Raw genomic sequence first — 21,841 nt, 5'->3', positions numbered from 1 at the left:
TCTATTCGTGAATAATATGAGATTAAAGAAACTGAACTTAAATAATTTAACTAAATTTAACTAAAAACACAGTTAACCTATAATACAAACAACCATGCAAAAAGCAGCAGAATAAATTTCTATCGCTGATGAAATTATTTATGTTTCTTAGATTGTATGTTTAACTTACGAATGAAATGATGGCAGCAAGAAGCAGAATTTTGACGAGAAGATCATCGAATTGCTCGAGGATGAGCTGTAGCAAAGTCTTGCCTTCCTCGGCGGGCAGTTCTGTGGGGTACAATACGGAGTGTTAAGTGCCAGTAATGTTAAGTACCAGTAATGTTCAGTAACAGTATTGTTTAGTCCCAGTGGTAGCAATACACCCAATGTTCACTAACAGTATTGTTTAGTCCCAGTGGTAGCAATACACCCAACTGGAAACGTGACAAAAATACACGTTATTAGGCGAGTGAAGCGTTGGAAAGAGTAAAAAAAGTAAGCCGTAGAGAAAAAGTTCGTAACTTGTTTTTTTTTTTTTGCTCTAGTTAACACTGGGATGACTGCCTTGAGTAAAATTTTACTCAAAATGAGTTTTTTTCACTGAGTCGTGGCGAAAAAAATATCTAACCGAAGTTGTATCACTTACTGTGCAGAATTGTTTAATATTGATACCTGTATATTTCCCTAAGAATTACTTCAGCTTGCGGATAATCAAGCAACTCAGCAGAGGGAAAGAAGAAGAGCTTGAAGAGTTCGAAGTAGCTGAGACCAGCATTATTAACACCGAAGTTCTTTAAGCACTCCTCATAGGAGTACATGTGAGCGCTATCCATGTTGTCTGTCGATGAGCGTACGTGTGCCTAACAAGAAAATAAGAGGCCTGCAGTGAGGGAAACACTGCAGGGGTGCAAGGAGAGGGCAGCCCTCTGACCGAGAGAAGATCTGATGCGTTCTAAAGCAGCTCCCCGTATCTTTGACCACAGTCGTTTTCGATCTGCAAAAGGACGAATCAAATTCTTAGAATGGAACATGACTAATATAAGACTGAATGTCCAAAACTAATCAGGAATTTATAAATGAAATTTCGAAATTTTTACGATGAATAACGATCTGGAGCAAATTGATGAGCAAACTGACAATTAAAGAATATTGATATAGATAATACACAGAAATAGATGCAGCTTCAATCTTCAATAATTCCTCTATTTATATGCTGATGGTGGCCGGAAAGGTATACCTAGCAAAAGTAAAGAGGAACAATGCAGAAATAATGTCTGCAACTAGAGTAAAATATATTAACTTCAACAAGGAGGATGAGAACAGCAGGGCGATATTTAAAGAACATTATTCATGGTATAGAAATACACTTGAGCTCAATGACGGGCAAGAAAAAATTATACAGGGTGTGCCATAAGATGTTGGGTCTATTTATTAATTGATTACAAACATCTCAGCTTAATATATTTCAACAAGTTTAATTTTACTTTCTTTTCACAATGCATGTTTTTCTCCACAGAAATGTACTCTACATACCAACCAATAAATTAAAGCTAAATTATGTTAATTTGAAGCAGAGATATAATTATTCAATTTAAAAGTTGTGACAATTTTGTGGGATGCCCTCTATACCTATTGGAACTTCTCTTGGGAATTGGATAATTGAAACTTGGAGGTATATATTAATATATCTTCATATATGGTGGTTTAGATTTTTGTTCTGAGCTAAATGCAGAGTTGGATGATCAGCAATATGGATATTGTTCTAGATATATATATATATATATCTTTGCACTTCTATATCACACAAGCAAATATGCTAACAGAAATGGTATAACAGATTACTGGATCCCTCAAGAGCCAAATTCCACTGAGAAACATGTCAAGGCTGCACTAGTGCAAAATATATCCTCAAATTTTACTGAACCAAGAATCTGAACTATTTGAGTTAGAGGTGAGGGCTGCATTGTAACCAATGTATGGTTTACAATACATTGAGATATGCACAATATGTATTGAGAAATTCTGATAGGTTGCAGTCATCTCTTAAACAGTGAATATTACTCAGCCCTGTTGAAGCTCAGCTTCTAGAAGGCAATCAGTGTCACATAACTCACAGAGTACCTACACTGAGAAAAATACCATCACTAATTTTTCTTGAGTAGACTATTTTTGGCATCAAAATGTCTGTGCAAGCATATTCTCTAAAAATGTTTATCATTTCTATTCCAATAAATCAATTTACTTGGAATTGAGAAATAAGTTGATACTGTAACATTCTCTTTGGTCCTAATTTACATGGCACAAAATTTTCTAGGATTTTGAGTATGCATTTTGGATTTACAAACAAAAATTGTTGCTTATTAGTGTGAGAAGATTTGATTTCAATTCAGATTCAGCAACACTCTCTTGTTTAGAGGACTGAATAAACAGAAAAAAGCCTATGTAAAAAGTTTTGAAACTACAAGGCATAAATGCTACCTTGCTTGTCCTTGTAATTACAGAAGCACAAAAATTTTCTGGATGACTTCTGATTCAAAGAATTAAAACTAAAAGTATTAGTAGGGCTTACACAGTGCAGGTTAGTGGAAAAAAATTAACTTTGGACTTTGAATACATCCAACAAAGATTTTGAGCAAAAAATCTTGTATGCTTAATTAGTTTTGGAAACATTCAACAAAAATTATACTATTTTGTGCATATCAAATGGTGGTTCATTTGTTCACATGACAATCCAGCTGGCTAAATATATTGGGTGAGCTAAATAAAGATGGTATATAGGTATAGTTTCAGGTCTTCTGGTCCATTACATGCTTGAACTCCAGGAGTGGTGGTTTATGTATATTCAATATTGCTCCAGCCTGATAACTTGCTCTCAGTGAAAGATTCTAAAAGACTGGTTCTAATAAATAATGAATAAAAATATGTGACAGTAAAATGAACCAATACATAAAAAAAAATTGCAACATAATGAAGAAATTGATTTGGACAGTACAGTGAAAATGTGCTAGTTAGTTGTATAGAAGGAGCATGGACAGGTGGAGATGAGCAGGTGAAACTGCAACAGAAAGAAAAAACTAAAAATGCAAATCACAAATGACTGATGAAAAATAATAGAAAGCAAAGAACCATCAACTTCCTTAACACTGGTAGCAGCTTTGTATCCATTCTGTAACTTTAAAACTTGATGAATCTTCAGGTGAGATTTGAATAAAGCAAATGACAAGGATACTACAGATCAATCAAGGACACTCTGTGAACAAAATGGAAAAATTCTATTTTATAGTTTATTCAGGTATATCCTGTCTTAGTATTGTTTTACATTTCTCAGGAGTATATCAGTCAAAATTTTTTGTCCCTACCAGCACGGAACTAAACTTTCAGTCTAGATTTACCTTAAATTTAATAAATATGTACTGGATGCAGGAGTCTTGTTCATCACCTATCTTAAATCCACCCTAGTTCTAAAATGCATGGAAAATATCTACATTACAACAAGAAGCTGCAATTGAAACTTAGTGGCATGAGTTGGTTTTTAAAGCCATAACTTACTTTAAAGCCATAGAAAACATAGGAGAATAGGTAGACAAATATATATGTAAAGAACATGTGTATGTCATCTAGATTGGAATTCTCCTACTGCTGAAGGATATCCATTGGCTCCCAAGTGACAAATTGTTGATATATTTTGAATCTTGCAGCCTCATTTGGCAGTTTTATCAACAATTAGATAGGATATATACCTACCTCTATAACATTCATTCAACAGCCTAACAGGAATTTTTTGGTTGCAAAAATGGCAGGTAAGCTCTAATTGAAGCTCAAATGGCAGATGTATACCATGCCAGCATACACTGAGACACCTAACTGGAAAATTGGGCAAAAGCTAACCATGAATACAGGGCTGGAAAAGTCCTATTTTTTCTGAAATATTGCGGCTCTAATATCTAATTTCAGTAGGTAGGTGTGAAATCTCGCAGCTCTTATGTCACAAATTTTTGTTTGATTGAAAAACTTGTATTGTTTAATAGAATATTCAACTGTTGCAATCCACAGTTCAATGCTCCCACCCCCCCCTGCCAAAATAACCTGCAGAACGTAATAACAAGTCAACTCAAAACATTTCTTCCTTGAAGATTGCGTAGTTGTGGTTACCTCAGAATGGTCATACTGCATATTACTTGTACAGTTGCCACTCAAGTGAAGACAAATGCTAGTGAATTTTTGTACGGGACTTAGTAAATAACATGGGTCTTCGCAGAGGTGGGCAGTAGCGCGCTACATGTAGCGGCCGCTACATTTTCAGTAGCAGTAGCGGTAGCGACTCTACATTTAAGGCAATGTAGCGGTAGCGGTAGCGCCCGCTACATATTTTAGTAGCGATACGAGGTTTTGCCGCTACAGCGCTACTGCTACATTTATAGATAAAGCTTATAGATTTTACTTAAGGGGACCGGCTACCCTCCAACAAAACTTTTTTGTTTACAGACGGATCGTTTTGAAACTTGGTACACATATGTAAAACAGAAATCTAAGACCTTTTTGTTCATGTAAATTTGAAAAAAATTAAAGAAAACGTGGAATTAATAGAAAACGGCATATAAGGGGTACTCTAAAAAAGTTTATAACTTTTGCAAATCACATGCTACAATGTGGAGACACATATCATTCGATTTGTAACAACAATATCTAGCGACAGTAGAGCCCCGATTTTTTATTTTCCTCATCGTTTTTTTCGCATTCTACCAATTTTTTCACATTTTTACCCCCCCCCCACCTTCCTCCCCCTCCCATATATAAGTCAAACCATGCACATATTAAAAAAAGGCTTCTAGAGTCGCTAGGTATTGTTTTTACAAATCGAATGGTATGTCTCTCATTGCCGTAGCTTGAAAACTGTTGGAGTTATAATTTTTTTAAGATGGCGTTTTTTGGATTTTTAAATTGTTCAGGGGAGCCAAATAAAGTAAAATTCATTGAAAACAGAAGAATATGCCCAAAAAGTCTTGATATTGTAGCCCAAGCTTTCCCATTGCCAATTATTTGCATTCAAGGTACCAGCACGCGTCTTTAGACCTATTTATGTTCAATTTAACGTGAATAATAGGCTATAAATGGGACTTTTTATATATAAATATATATATAAAATATTCATTTTACATAACTTTACAACTGCATTACGCAAAAACTATTGCATGAACATCCATGGTAGTAGCTTTGTTAAACGCGTCTTGTTTGTAGCTTTCAAACGAGTGCAAACACTTTGCAATTAACCTAAATAATGACATATAAATACCATTTATTTGTAAATAATGATATAAAATGATCATTTTATAAAAGTTCAAGACTGCATTACACAAAAAAGTATTGCATGTACATCTATGGTAGTAGCTTTGTTGAACGCGTCTCGTTTGTAGCTTTCAAACGAGTGCAAACACTTTGTAATTAACGAGAGTAATGATCTATATATACAGATTTAATTCAAATAAATCTTTGTACATATTGTTAAAAAATGTTCATATATATATTTTTAAAATTGTCTTACGCAAAAATTATAGCACGCACAGACATGCGGTAAACTGCGTTAGACGCGCCTTTTCAGCAGCTACAAAATGAGTCAAGAAAACGGTAAAGCCAAAATTTCCGATTTTTAGGGTAGCCGGTCCCCTTAATAGTATTAAATATTATTTAAAAACCAGCATGATACATACATAATATAAATTACAGAATAAAACTGTACAAAAGATTTCGGTGTAATATTGTCAACCTCAGCCTGTTACTAGTGTCAAAATGTTAGTTGTTATATACTTGTTAAGTTGTTACCAGTTACCACTTGTTCTTGTTCCGTGCGCAGCTGCCACCACATGTCCACGGCCACATCACGGACATCAGCCACCTAACTTAAGTTTGCTTACAGTTATTTTTATACAGTCATTTATATGTTTCACCTTCCCTACATGGATATCTACTTTAATCTACCAATCTCAAAAATTTCCACATATATATACAAATAAAAGACTGATTTTTATATGTATATGTGGATAATTTCTTAGATTGGTAGATTAAAGTTCACATCCATGTAGGGAAGGTGAAACATAAAAATAACTGTAACTTTTTTTTTACTGTATCTAACCCTGGGGTAACCCATATTAGTTTGGTTAGGTTAATTGCAGTAAAGTTGCATCGATATGTTTTAAAAATGTTTTATTATCATTAAATGTTAATGAGTAAATCCCAATAGTAGAACAATAAATATTTAGAGATTTCCAAAAATTTTGGCCATTGTAGCAGCTAATGTAGTGCGCTACATTTTACTGTAGTGGTAGCGCCCGTTACAATCTAGTGGGTGTAGCGGTAGCGCCCGCTACATTTCGAGCATGTAGCGGTAGCAGTAGCGTTGCTACATTTCCAAGTAGCGCTGCCCAGCTGTGGGTCTTCGTATGCATGGGAGTGATGGGACTTTGTGAAGAACAAGTTCGGGGGTCATAAATGGCTTTTCACGACCGAGATATGGAATTCACAGCTCAAAGAAATGGAATCATGGCTGGCAAACCCATGAAGCCGTGACTCAAAAAATCTAGTCGCAGCTTGCCAAGTAGATATATTCCATGCCAGCATGAACAAGACAAAAATTTCTGAAAACTTTCATTCATATGACCAATGGCCTTTTTCATTTCCTCAGTAAAAAAATACTGTCAATTGGGGCAGGCATGATATATATCTACTTGACAAGCTGTGACTGGATTTTTTGAGCCATGGTTTTAAGGATTTGCCAGCCATGATTCCATTTCTTTGAGCCATGATTCCATTTCTTTGAGCCATTACTGAACATGTGATAATGCAGTCTGACCGCTCTAATGTGACCGCAACTACGCAATTGTAAACTTGTTGTTTAAATTTTTTTTGGCAAGAACTCATTGCAACTGATTTTTGGACAAGCTTCACTGCATCCTGATCCATGCAACTGTTCCAACATACCAGAAACCTTACTTTTTTCTAAATAGTTGGCAACTTGGCCAAAGACTGACAAATATATTAAATGCAAGAATTTCAATCTACCTAAATGTGTCAGCAAGATCTTCTGAAGGCGTAAATTTTGCTACTGGAGCGTTGCCAAAGATCTTGCAATATTCATCCACTCTCTGCACAGTGCACAGTGTGTGGGTTGATGCCTCGATGGTAAGGAACTAAAACCCCCTAGCTATTTTTACCAGCAATTTTTGAAAATAATTTCTGAAACTATTCTTTCACCTGCAATTTTAGAAAACTTTTGAATAATATTCCACAATTCCAAATTGGCACAGTAGAAGTAAAATAGCATAGCATGATGAGCAATGTCAGAATCTCTCTGAACAATAATTTAGCTAAAAGACGTACTAAAAGTAAAACATGAGAATACCTAATAGTCTTAGGCTCTTAGCAAAAAGTATATTTTAGTAAACAAAAAAAAACTCTTTACACTTCAATTCAATATGTTGTTCTTAAGATGCAGCAGATTAATATTAAACATTGGACAAGTTCATTTGACAATAGGCTATTTGAATTTAAATTACAGGACACAGGTCAAATACCTAGGTACTAAGGTACCTAAAAGCTAAATACTGAAATAGCAGTCAAAATTAAAATACCTAGGCTACCTAGTGTTTTTATTACATAATTTTATTTGCAATTTTTACAGCACAATTTTTACATAGGCCTAGCACAAAAATTCTGGTAAACTTTCAATTAAGTTAACTCACATTGGTGTGAAAAGAACTTGAGAGACGAAGTGCTTCAGAGTTCAGTAATAATTTCAGCGGATTATTCGAGAACCAGCGGCTAACGTGTTATCCAGATCGTTGAACTTTGGCATAATGAAACAATTACTCTAGATCAATTTTACATTCCAGTTCTTCGTTATTTATTTTTTATAGTAATGATTGAACCAGCAGCAACAGACCGTACAGTTAAATACCAATCTCCCTTCTAACAATTACACACCAACGTCAACGTCATGCACATACTAGAGCACGAACTGTACTAAGCCACGATTCCAGTAACCGAAATAAGAACAGCCAAAACTATAGCAATAATTTCATCAGCTGTATCCAACCCGATTATTATATTTGTATATAAAACTCAATTCATTTTTGGATATCTTTTGGATATATAATTCTTGCTTATATGAATTAGATTTTTAGTGTTTATTTATCACTAACATAGATAATATCAATATGTCGATTTGAAGAAAAATATATTACCAATGAAAAAGATTACTTTCAGCTAAATTTGGGATAAATTCCGTACAATTTCATAAATAACAACACTAAAATTAGGCTACTTGACTACTTCGATTAGGAAGAGTTACCTCTCGAGCTAAAATAATGATTGATTTTTTCTTAACAAAGTTTACAAGGTCAAAAGTAGAATGTTGAGAATATATCAAAACATGGTTTGATTCAAAACCTAATCCTGAATTCCTAATAATGCAACCTTTAATGATCATCTATTGATCAGCAGACAATCAAAATTAATAATAATTGATGAACATCAGTATAAATTTACATCGTTTATGTGTGTACTCTTGATTTTAAATAATCAGTTACATTTTATTGTGAATGAAACTTGCTTATATTTGACAAGTATAATGGAAACATTCAGGTTAGAACTTGAAAGCCTCTAGTGGAACACAAATGTGGAGGATGGTGATTGGTTATTCAAATCCGGCACGATGTTCGACCGCGAAATTTAAAAGAAAGTATCCCAATAAAACAGTTCTTCATTGATAACGTTGAGTATGCTTAGTTGTAAGCTTTACAAACACAATGTATACAATAATAAGATTTTGATGCTTGTAAGCTTGCATATTACTTCCAAATTCACATTGAGAAAGCCTCATAAGCGCATACATCCGTATTTCGAGCGAACTGCAACAGGCTCAAACCTGCGTAGAGTTCAAATGAGCATTATTACTTTTCAAATCGATTAATGCGTGTTAAACGTGGTTCATATAGTTTCTTTTAAAACAATACAAAATATTACAAGCATGCTGTGAGAGGGAGTATCAAATCATTCATTAAGAGGGCACCAAATCTCTCGCATGAAATGAATGATCGTCACAATGAATTTCAACTGGGATATTTCGATAACTTTTCCAAGATAACATAACTTATCAAACTTGGCATCCATTGTTATTGAGTTCCAGATGTATAAAATACCAATTTAGCTATAATTATATTAGCAAATAGATTAATAGTATTAATGATGATATTAAATGTAGATAAATCAAGTAAACTAATTTTCTAGGACTTGAGAGCCCATGAGTGTTAAGTACCAGTAATGTTAAGTACCAGTAATGTTAAGTAACAGTAATGTTAAGTACCAGTAATGTTAAGTACCAGTAATGTTAAGTACCAGTAACGTTCAAGTAACAGTAGTAGCAATACACTCCACTGAAAACGCGATAAAAATACACGTTATTAGGTGAGTGAAAAGTTGGGAAGAGTAAAAAAGTAAACCGTAGAGAAACAATTTGTAGCTTGGTCTTTTTCCTTGAGTTAACACTGGGATCACTGACTAAAGCAAAATTTTAATCAAATGAGTTCTTTCACTGAGTCGTAGGGGGAAAATATCGAACCGAAGTTGTATCACTACTATGCAGAATTGTTTAATATTGATACTTGCGTAGATGCCTAAGAATTACTTCAGCTTGCGGATAATGTAAGTAACTCAGCAGAGGGAACGAAGAAGAGCTTGAAGAGACCAGCATTATAAGCTACAGAGGCAGAACGCCATTCAAAACCAACAAATTTATTGGCTTTGGTGACGTTAAATTACGACGCAAAATTATTTAGAGTAGATTATACGGATGCTCTCCCATAGTGCACGAGGAACAATGTTATGACTATAATCAATGTTATCAATAATCACCGTTTCAATCACAGTAATACGCATTGCTTTGAAGACTACTTTTGATACAAAAAAAAATTCGAATACATGTATTACGAAGATATTTCTAGCTTCAGAACACCGACAACATTCAATGTGTTCAAACATTTTATAGGAATTTTGTTACACGTGAACTAGCCTCGAGGCACTGGCATACGTAGTATGAACTTTGACTTGAATGAAAGCGACAGGTTGTTGACAGGTAAGCTTTACGTAGGCTTAATTGCCAGAATATTACGGAAAACGTTCAATTTATAGATTGCATATGCAATGGTATCAAAAAATTTAATTGCGTACGAGGATATGAGGTCGTGTCACAGCATTCCTTCAGTCTCTAGTGTTTTATATGAAATGCATATTGGCGACAAGGTATTATTAAATTCTCATAAGATATTTTAGAATGCCCTGATACAAAGGATGAAAATATTATGTTTTTGTGATTATGGCAAAATGAACAAGAAAATTTTGTATAATCAACAATTAATAATTATTCAAAAAATAAACGTTAAGTAATATGCCTGACAATAAAGTATGAGCATATTACATAATAAATTACTAACATTGACACGTTCTGAGCATGTCCCTGCACTCTGCGAACAATTCATTCATGGCATTGGCGATCAATTAAATATATAATAACATAATATCGCCAGAGATAATACTTTCAATGACGTAATGAACCTGAGTTCAACTCCGACTTAACCTTTCATGATAACGTTTAGGCCGCTGTACCGAAAATCATATATTCAATTATTGCAAATGAAGTGTTTGTGGACGAATTAGAAGTAAAGAAATCAACTATGATGAAATTCAGGAAAACATATTTGGACGCTCGATAATAGCCGTATTTTGATATATGTCGTGACGTATAAATAACAATCTCATTATAATATTCATTAAAACGCTAGACTAATCGATTGCATGGATGCTCAAATCATCACACAAGAACACATACAGAAAAATTCGCTAATTACTGACCTTAACAATGCACTATGAACACTCACCATTAGGACCATATCTGGCTTGATTATTAACAATGCACTATGAACACTCACCATTAGGACCATATCTGGCTTGATTATCTTTGACCTGAGAATCAGTAAGACCAGTTTCAGGTCTAACACCGAAGTTCTTTAAGCACTCCTCATAGGAGTACATGTGAGCGCTATCCATGTTGTCTGTCGATGAGCGTACGTGTGCCTAACAAGAAAATACGAGGCCTGCAGTGAGGGAAACACTGCAGGGGTGCGAGGAGAGGGCAGCCCTCTGACCGAGAGAAGATCTGATGCGTTCTAATGCAGCTCCCCGTATCTTTGACCACAGTCGTTTTCGATCTGCAAAAGGACGAATTGAACTCTTAGAATGGAACATGACTAATATAAGACAGAATATCTAAAACAAGTCAAGAATTTATGAATGAAATTTTTGAAATTTTTACGATGAATAACGATCTGGAGCAAATTGATGAGCAAACTTACAATTAAAGAATATTGATATAGATAATACACAGAAATAGATGCAGCTTCAATCTTCAATAATTTCTCCATTTATATACTGATGGTGGGGAAAGGCATAGCAAGAGTAAAGACAAATCATGCGGAAATAATGTCTCTAACTACAGCAAAATATATTAACTATAAAAAAGAGGGTGAGAACAGAAAGGCGATACTTGAAGGAAATTATTCATGGTATGGAAATACACTTGAGCTCAATGACAGGCAGGAAATAAATTATACAGGGTGTTCTTTAAAATGTCTAGACTCTTCAATTGATTATTAATATCTCAGCTTTATAAATATTAACAAGTTTAATTTAATTTTCTTCTTACAATGTATGTTTCTATGTATCACACTAACGAATATGATAACGGAAATGGTAGAACAGATGACCGAATCCCTCAAGAGCCATGTTCCACTGAGACTTTGTTATCTAGTTTAGTTGCCACATGTTTATAAGCGCTTCAGCTTTTAGCTATCTTACACCGAAAGTCAAGATGAACATTATCAACGTGGTGGAAGGTCTCAATTTTTAAATATTTCTTAAATAAAAAAATCGTTCATCACCCACATGGGGCGGAATGTCTCAGTTGTCCAGCCCGCTACAGCTGGCTCGAAAGAAGCAGTGTTAGCATCTCAAAGAGACGAAGTGACAAGGAGGGACAGGCGAAAAGCAACAGAAACGAAGACACTCGAACAAGAGGTCGTGTACACGGGACGTCGGCCACCCGCACAAGAGAGACAGAGAAGGGAAATGTAAGGAATACTACCTACATAATAACTTGATGCAAGGAATCCTACCTATATAATAACTTAACCCCACAACTGAGACCTGCAGTCAGACACCACTAGCTCAGCGGTGGGGTGCTCAGGAACAATCCCCTTAGAAGCGCCAAATCCAATACAATATACAATACAATATACATCTTCAATCCCATGCATGAGTTACAATACATTGAGATATGTACAATATGTAGTTCGAAATTCTGAGAGATTGAAGTTATCACTAAACAGTGGATGTTACTCAGCCTTATTATGTAATTTGTTCAGACTGAAGTTGTCAAAATACTGAAGTTATAACTGGTACGGTATGGCAGTTAAATGTATGTGCAACCATTTACTCTAAAATTGTTCATTATTTCTATTCCAGTAAATTAATTTACTTGGAATTGAGAAACAAGTTGATACTGGAACATTTTCCTTGAACCCAATTTATATTACAAAAAAATCTTCTAGGATTTTGGATTTATAAACATAAATTATTGCATATTAGTGTGAAAATTTGATTTCAAATTATGTTAATATATTTAAATTCATGATAAAGAATACAAAATAGGATAGCAATTGTGATAATTATATAGCAACACTCCCGAGTTTAGAGCAAGTTGCATCTGAATAAACAGATAAAAGTCAATGTGAAAAGTTTTGAATCTACAAGGCTGCAATGCTTCCTTGTTTGTCCTTGTAACTACAGAGGCAAAACAATTTTCTGGAGGAGTTCTGATGCGAAGAATTCAAACTAAAAGTATTGCCAGGGCTTAAACAGCACAGGTTAGTTAACAAAATTAACTGCAGACTTTGAAAACATCAAACAAAAGTTTTGGCAAAAAATAGTGTACGTATGCTTAATTAGTTTTGGAAAAATTCAACAAAAATTATACAATTTTTTGCAAGTAAAATGGTGGTTCATTTGTTCATATGACAATCTGGCTGGCACATTTGCTCTATCCAATACATTGTTTGTGCTAAAAAAGGATGGTAGATATAGTTTCAGATCTTCTGGTCCATTACATGTTTGAACTCCAGGAATGGTGGTTTATGTATTCAATATTGCTCCAGCCTGATAACTTGCTCTGTTATAATATCACTCAAGTTATTTAAAGTCTAGTTAGTGGATTTTCAAAAGAGTATATACCTGATTTGCTTTACTTGAAGATTAGAAAACTGCAAAATTTTATTGATATATTTCAATTTTATAATATTTCATTTTATTTCATTGAATCTTTTGTCCCAAAAATGGCAGGTAAGCATTATTAGCAGCTCAAATGGCCGATATATACCATGCTAGCAGGCATGGAATAGGGTAAACACACCATATTCTGACACCTAAAGGATGTAGCAAAAAATAAATGGCTATAAATAGATCACCGTATGCGCAACTCGATTTCCGATTGGTTTACGTCACTCTCAAAACACCACACTATGCGCCAGCAATGATGAAACGTCACAAACCATTGCCATATTTATTTAAACACCTTTAGAATTCAAATCTACAAAATCGCTGAATTCCGACACTGTGTGTGACTAAATGCGGCATATTGTGAGACTAATTACGACAGTGCTTCAAAATTGTAATTCATAATTCTGACACCCTTTGTGGCTGTGTGTGTGTGAGCTGTGTGGGAATACCTATATCTACTTGCAGTACTTGGCAAGCCACGACTGGATTTTTCGAGCTGTGGTTAGGGTAAACGCGGTATATTCCAACATCGTGGGTAATTCCAACACTTCTCAACTTTAAGCTTTGTAGAAATACGTGCAATAAAGCATGTTCACCTAGGTTGCCCTGGATATAACTGGTTCCACGCATTTGTTGATGGTTAAAATAGTGACGTCATATTATTGCGCGCCATAGTATTGCCAACACTAGGTCTGGGCCATCTGGCGGGAAAATGTTAAGATCCAAAGAGAGAATGTGCACGTCACCCAGTGAGAACATCAAAAAACGTGTCAAAGTTGATAGTTGACCTTGCTCTACCAAATAGTGATAAACTGTTTGTGTAGAAAGAATATTATGGTTTGAGACTTTTGAATAAGTCTGTGAATATATTAGGAATCCTTTAAGTATACTTGTATTTGCTGATTTCAAGTGGTAAATAAATTAATAGATGATTAAGTTAAGCGACGGTTTTAGACATAAAAACTAATTCCGACACAACTTGAATTGGACACACACAGCTTGTTCTGAGCTGTGTCCAAAAATTAAAATTTTCTTAATTAAAAGCTTAATAGCTTTTAATTAAGAGCTTTATTAAAAAATTAAAATTTTTTAATTAAGCTTATTGCTGTGTCCAAAAATTAAAATTTTCCTATTGAAAAGGTGAATAACTTTTAATTAAAAGCTCAATTCAAAAATTAAAATTTTTTAATTAAGCTTGTTCCTAGCTGTGTCGCATTCTGATACAGCTCACACAGGGCACCGGAATTCCAACACAGGGTGCCGGAATTACCTTTTAATAGAGTTTGAAGCGCTGCCGGAATTAGTCTCACAATATGTCGAGTCACACACAATGTCGGAATTCAGGGATTTTGTAGGTTTGAATTCTAAAGGTTTTTAAATAAATATGGCAACAGTTTGTGACATATCGTTGTTTCTGGCGCGTAGTGTGGTGTTTTGAGAGTGACGTAAAGCAGTCAGAACTCGAGTTGCGCATACGGTGATATTTTTATAGCCATTCATTTCTTGCTATGTCCTTAATGTGTCAGAATCTACCGCATTTACCCTATATGGGTTTGCCTATTAATAAAGTCTCATGCACGTCACAGCACGTGTTTACAAAAGTCTCAAGAAATTTCATAAAATGACATGTTTGCAAAGTGGAAACCACAATTTTTTCAATCAAACAAAAATTATGACATTAGACCCGCAAAATTTCATACATACTTAAATTATATAATATTAGTACCGTAAAATGGGGTAACTTAGACCACTTTATGTAGCCTCAGTATTAGGCCTTTAATGCCCATTGACAAAATTTTTCTATGTCAAATAGTTTTTGAGTTGTGGGGGTTTTTGTTAAAGAAATGAAAAGTGGTCTAAGTTACCCCGCCGGTCTAAGTTACCCCATTTTACGGTACCGCAATATTTAAGAAAAAAAATTGGATTTTTCCAGCCCTGCATGCTAGCAGACACATAACTGTAAAATTGGGCCAAAGGCCCAAACCCCAAAGCCATCTATTAATAAGAGGAACACTGCTGATAACTTTCAACTTTCATTTCTATGCACTATGGTCATTGGTCTTTTACATTCCTTCAGTAGAAAATTAAGAAAAACAGGTTATTTTTAACAGCAAATTTGAAATTAATTCTTGAAACTATTCTTTTACCAGAAATTTTGATAAAGTTAGGAATGATATTCCATAATTCCAAATTGGCTGTGGCACAAGTAGAAGTAGTCAAGTAGACAAGTAGGCTAGTAAATAGCATAGCATGATGAGGCTGATGATTAGTGATGACTGATGAGTGATGAGCATTGAGCAATGTCAGGATTGTAAGCATTGTCAGAATCTCTCAGACCAAAAATTTAAAAGAAGTAAAACATGAGAATAGCTAAGAGTCTTAGCAAAAAGTATATTTTAGTTAACAAATAACAAGAACACCTCTTTACACTTCTAGCTAGTTCAATATCTTAAGATGCAGCAGATAAATTTTCAACGTTGGACAAGTTCATTTGACTTCAAATAAGATTTGATTAAATTGATTTAAATTAATTTCATATAGCAGAGTCGAAACCAACATAGTATTTTGGTTGAACAATTTAAAAGAATAAAAAATTCTAGTAAGCTTTCAATTAAGTTACTCACAGAGGTAAGAAAAGGACTTGAGAGACGAAGTGCTTCAGTAATTATTTCTGCGGATTTTTCGAGAACCAGCGGCTAACGTGTTATCCAGATCGTTGAACTTTGGCATAATGAAACAACTACTCTAGATAAATTATATATTCCATTTCTTCGTCATTGATTTTCTATAGTTATGATTGAACAAGCAGAACGAGACCGTTTAGTTAAATACCAATCTCCCTTCTTACATTTACACAGCAACATCTACGTCACGCACATACTAGAGCACGAACTGTACTAAGCCACGATTCCAGTAACCGAAATAAGAACAGCCAAAACTATAGTAATAATTTCATCAGCTGTATCCATAGGAGGCCGGGCGGTTATGCAAAAGCAGAATTGTAGCAGTGAGTTGCGCGTTCGAGACCGTAACAAGCTGTGAATATATTGCGATGTTAAGAATCGGCGACAGGCCTACGGCCTAATAAACGCTGAAACCGCTATTATTATTATTATATTATAATATTCACCTTGAGAAAGCCCCGTAAGCGCATACATCTGTACTTCAAGTAAACAACAATAGGCTCAAACCTGCATAGACTTCAAATAATGATATTAATTACTTTAAAATTTGATTAATACATGTTCAACGTGGTTCATATTGTTTCTTAGAAAATAGAAAATATATTACAAGCATGCTATGAGAGGGTGTATCAAATCATTCATTAAGAGGGCACCAAATCACTCGCATCAAAAGAATGACCGTCACAATGAAATTCTAATGGGATATTTCGATAATTTTTCCAACATAACATAGCTTCTCAAACTTGGCAGCTATGGTTATTGAGTTTCAGATGCATAAAATAGCAATATAGCAATAGCCATAATAGCAAATAAATGAATAGTATTATTGACGAAATTAAATACATATAAATCATGTAAACTAATTTTCTAGGACTTGAGAGCCCATGAGTACTGTAGGATTGATTATTTTATCGACTGTTGTGAGTCATTTTACGAGGATTCCAGCTCACGAATAAATTTAATTGAGGGCATGTTAAGTAAATGTTAGCTGTGCATATTATCTATTCATGTAGCAACCATATTTTACTTTTGCTAGTCAGACTTTATTTCTCATTGCATGACTTTAAGTGTTTTAATGTGATATTAAAAATATTTGTCTCCTACATATTTACGTACTCATAAACAACTCCAATCGAATATATTTTTGGCCCAAAATAATAATTATTTATATGAACACATATTTTTTATCAAGCGCATAATTTTCCTGATAGATAAAGCAAGACAATATACTCCAGTGTCCCCTAAGAGTCATTGATTGTGCGTTTGCATTAATAACTGTTATCTCTTAACCCCCACGTAGCTCAGGGCACGAGTCTCATGGCAACCCGGCACTCGCATACTGAAGACTGAACTTTAAGGTCTGGTTATTTGTTTAAAGTTAAATTGTGTAATACCTTAGTGGAAAGAAAAATCGTAAAGATCAAGATCTTCTAATACTCAAACTGATTTGAAAATACCTAACCACTTATAAATAACTGGATACACTCTTAATAACGTCCAGTGTAATGCAGCAGAGGAGCGGGCATTGTGCTCGGGACAACATAGCTTGTCTGGGCCAGAGAGCTCTAGCTAATGTTAGACACGATGGTTGGCAATGCAGAAAGCTCTGGCCGCCTGCCACGGTCTTTCTTCTTCACAATGCTTCTAGCGAATGATAATAATTTACTGAAATGTAAGAGTCTCATAAAATTGCTCAGTCGGACGACCATGACGACTCACAGATGCCACTGCATGACGCGAGAGCTCAAGTGTAGTGACCATTTTAAATAGATGCACCAGAGAACTTTAGTTCTGATACTGGATATTATAATGATAATATTATGCGTTTGTAAATATGACTCTCCAAATTATCCAATTACTGATATGATGTTCAGATAAATATGAGTAGAGTATTTGGTCGAATTCATCTCCACTTCACGCGTTGGTGGCGCTTATCTTTCATCCAGACATTCGGATTGTTTTAAGCATTCCTTCAGCTTAGAAAATAATTGAATTAATATATATGTCACACACAATTTTTCTGTAATTTAATTTTGAATATATTGTGAGAGCCGCACACACATTCCTAAATAAAAGGCACGGCTACCCCAAGTGCCTAGAGATATCTATTCAAACGTGGGCTCGAGAAGTCTGTGACAAAATTACCATATAGAATCCCCCAGGGTCCATTCGTCTTTTACGTAGCGAATCGGTAAACTCCATCTGGAAAATACTTCCCTAAATAAATGAATCCACAGTGTGGAAACGATTTCTTTTGTATGAATAAAATTCCGTTATGAAAAATGTTCCCTTCAACATTTCTCCAATAAATCTGTTAGACTGTCACTCGTTTTGATCTGCAATATTTTATTTGAAATGAAAATTTAATATCGAGACCATTCATCATCTGACTTCCTCATTCCCAAGTTACGGGCTAAGCAATTTTTTACTTGTGGTAAACGCATGAAGTGCGTGCAAGTTGGTCTATTTCTCTGACATATAAAATGAAAGTCATCTCATTTGTTAGTCATTGAGTTTTGGAAGCTTTAGAGTTTCTTAAGTTTGATAAAGTGTCGTTGTCAATCTATGACCTAAATTTATATTGCCAGGTACAGTTGCAAAAATATTTGAAGATGATGTATTATGAATAATAAGTGTAATTTTATTAGAATTATCAACTTGCAACAAAACATTATTGTGTTTAACATAACCGAAAGAAACCAAGGGCAGCGAGAACCAAATCGAAGAACCTTGGCTCAGCAACAAGTGTCGTAAACAAAAGCCTACAAAAAAGGCGGAATGTTGGCAAGCAAAGCAACCACAAAAAAAACTGTTGGCTTTGATTATAAAAATTATAAACCATGTCCGACTAGAAATGCTAATTAAAAAAACTGAACGAAATGGTGAGCATCACAATTGAACGAAATGGTGATCATCGCTGACACTTTCCATTCTCTAAAATGCACCCTGTTAAGTACTAAATTGGCTTAACCATAAGCCTTCCCGATACAACTTTTTCAGCCATGTGTTATGAATATACGATATTTATGCTTTGCCAAAGGATGTTGTTTCTAGCAAAGAAGTCCACTTTTATGTGGAAATAATAAAGGTGGTCAATATTTTGATCCATATGGAAAATACGAATACATAAAAGCATGTTATCATGTAGACATCACAAAGTTTTTTCTATTCTGTCGAATATTTTGCAGACGAGTTTATGTAGTCCTTGCAAGCTTTGAAAAACCAAAAACCTAATGGTATCGGTGAACGACTGAAATTATCGCAGTTTCCATGCAAGAGATCATTAGAAAGTGAGGCTATTCAAGAGCCTTATAGCCGAACTATGAAAGCAGGAAACCTGAAGCCACGAATCACTGAAAGTCTTAACCTTTGATCGCTTTTAACCAATTCCTTTATTTAGTTCTTATAATTATTCTTTACGTGCACCTACAAAGAAGAGATCATTCCTAAAAATATTTTGTAAACATTTCAGGAGAGATTTCATTGATTTCAGAGTGCAATCCGTAAAATAGCTTATCAGTAAACAACATATGGAACTCTGACCGGTCAAGGGACTCTTTCCCAATGAAGAATATTGTAAATGGTCTAACGTACATGATTAATAAAAACATTACGAGAGCTGTGATTACTATGAAATATACTACAGCCTATACTCATTATAATATTTTCAATGAAAAAACTGGAAGTTTTTTCATGGTAGATAACGCGTCTCGGCATCGGAGATAAGATCAATGCTGCCCACGGGAGCGCCGGTCAGGCGTCCAGGGCGTAAACAACGATCATCTGTCGACCCTCGACGTTTACGCAGACATCGCTCAAACGATGCGAGCTTATTTACTCAATATACACTATACATAGACCGTGCTCGCACCTTGCTCACCTATGACTCTCAAAGTCGGAAGTCGTGAAGGAATATCATTCAATGCGAATAGATTTCGTCAATCTCATGGGAAGTTTGAAAAAAAAATTGCGTGAAAAATTTGTTTGAAAAAATTGCAACCAGGGCCTAAGCATGCTTAGGCCCTGGTTGCACAATGTTTGACCACGTTTAAACCATGAGCTTAGACCATGGTTAAACCAAGAGCTTTAACTCTTTTGAGAAACGAATAGGTAAATTGTTGAATTCTGATCTAAATTTCATGTACCGTTCATTTCAAATATTCATAATTTGGAAGGAAGAATTTTGTATTCCAGTTCGTGGTCGTTTGTAAAGACCTGAATAATAAAGCTCACAAATGTAACTATATAATAGCTGTAGAATAATCATGAAGAGAAAATATTAGAACACAAACGAAAAAAATAGTAAATTAAATTTCATAAAAAAGATCGTAGAAGATAAAATCAATGTATTTATTTATGTGTTCTATGAAAAAACGTTGAAATTTTGTCCCGAACTGAATACTTTGTGTAGACAATTACTTATGAGTAGGTTAATTATTTTTCAGTTTTCTTTGTCAGGTTTCGGTGGTTGATAACGGAACTAACGAATTAATTAGACTTTATTGTCAATTTTCTGTTAAGTAAAGTGCTATAACAATGTTACGAGTTACCAGAAACTACTCGTATTCCACACACACACTGGCTGGCGAGTCATAATATGGCTCGTTAATTGTTTTCAGCAGAACTAGAAACATGTACCCCTATTCTATTAATTAAAATACAAACATAAAACAAGTAGTTTCATCACTAGAAAGTTATTGGAAAAGAAATATGGCAAGAGAAAAGTCTTGACGAGGTAGAATAGGGTGATCAGAAGGGTGATCACCCTAGAATAAGGGTGATCTAGGGCATTAATGCCCTAGAATAAGGGTGATCAATATTCATAGGGCATTAATGCTGCTACTTTAACGAAGGAAAAATATCTAAAATATTCTTCCAGCTTATTCGAGAGTAGTTCGGTTAGTGGTGAACTCCTAAACACGTAGAATCTTTTAAGTGCAATGAGGATGATTTCAGGTTTGTAAAATCAATTAACCTTATCTGACCATTATATAAGCATGAATTTTGCTTAGAAACATCAATGTATCGGACAATACAACTCCCACTAATGACCACGACACTCAATGGACTGCCAGCCGACCTTCATGTAATAATAAATACTGCAGTATTGGAACTCTGTTCCCGAGCAAACATGACGCAAACACAACTCAGGTTTTGGAACGTCTATACTCTTCCATTCACTTACCAAGACTGGGACAAGAACCGCACTCTGAAAAATAATCCAGGCGTCACGAGCACCACACTCCGATGGAAACTCTGGGATGGATTTAACTACCACGAAGCACCACAACTCTATTGAGTAACACTGTCTCTCTCATGTGAGAGGGAAGCAACCACAGACTCCGCCTTGCCCCGTTCCCTGCCAGGCACAAGTGAAGGGCTTTCACAGTAACTACATCTTTTTAAAACTTGGCACTAAGGTGGCCTCCTTCTACTCTAGCCGGCATCTGGCGACGAGCCATGTAGCATGGTGATAATGGTGCAGGTAATGGTGATGGTGTTTGCAGTTAACTTTTGAATAAAGTTTAGCTTGGTATGGTGAGAGTATGTATTGAAGTTCATTAAAACGAACTTGCTGGAATGGCATCAATATTAATAATGATTTGAAATGCATGAACATTTTACGATTAACTAATACAGAAAGGCAAGGCGAATGCATGTGGTCCCTCAAACCATTGAATCTTGCGGCTGACTTCTGCCGTTGTTCTCAATACTCATATTCAAGGTCGGTGAATAAACTGCAGATATTTTCCTAAAACTTCCGACCAAAAAACTATAACTAACAGATGCGGATA

The 21,841-nt window shown here is 35.0% G+C and overlaps 1 protein-coding gene across 4 annotated transcripts in view; it reads right to left on the bottom strand.

Annotated features, from left to right (window-relative positions):
- Nucleotides 1-21,439, bottom strand: part of LOC108679058 (calcium-transporting ATPase sarcoplasmic/endoplasmic reticulum type) — a 46,886-nt gene extending 25,447 nt beyond the window's left edge. For 2 of the 4 annotated variants that reach the window (XM_018167568.2, XM_018167571.2), the window contains exons 1-3: nt 21,232-21,439; nt 10,962-11,240; nt 170-270 (exon numbers count right to left, since the gene is read on the bottom strand). In XM_018167568.2, coding sequence (XP_018023057.1) covers nt 170-270; nt 10,962-11,079 — 219 coding nt within the window. In that variant the 5' untranslated portion in view covers nt 11,080-11,240; nt 21,232-21,439. Of the gene's footprint in view, nt 1-169; nt 271-10,910; nt 10,932-10,961; nt 11,241-15,986; nt 16,244-21,231 lie in introns of those variants that run through there. The other 2 variants (XM_018167570.2, XM_018167572.1) reach the window with 2 other exon arrangements.
- Nucleotides 21,440-21,841: the final 402 nt, after the last annotated feature.

The sequence above is a fragment of the Hyalella azteca genome, unplaced genomic scaffold (assembly GCF_000764305.2).
Source record: "Hyalella azteca isolate HAZT.00-mixed unplaced genomic scaffold, Hazt_2.0.2 contig12615, whole genome shotgun sequence".
Lineage (NCBI taxonomy): Eukaryota > Metazoa > Arthropoda > Malacostraca > Amphipoda > Hyalellidae > Hyalella > Hyalella azteca.
The sequence above is the reverse complement of the archived record's forward strand: the minus strand, read 5'-3'. Positions and strand labels throughout refer to the sequence as shown.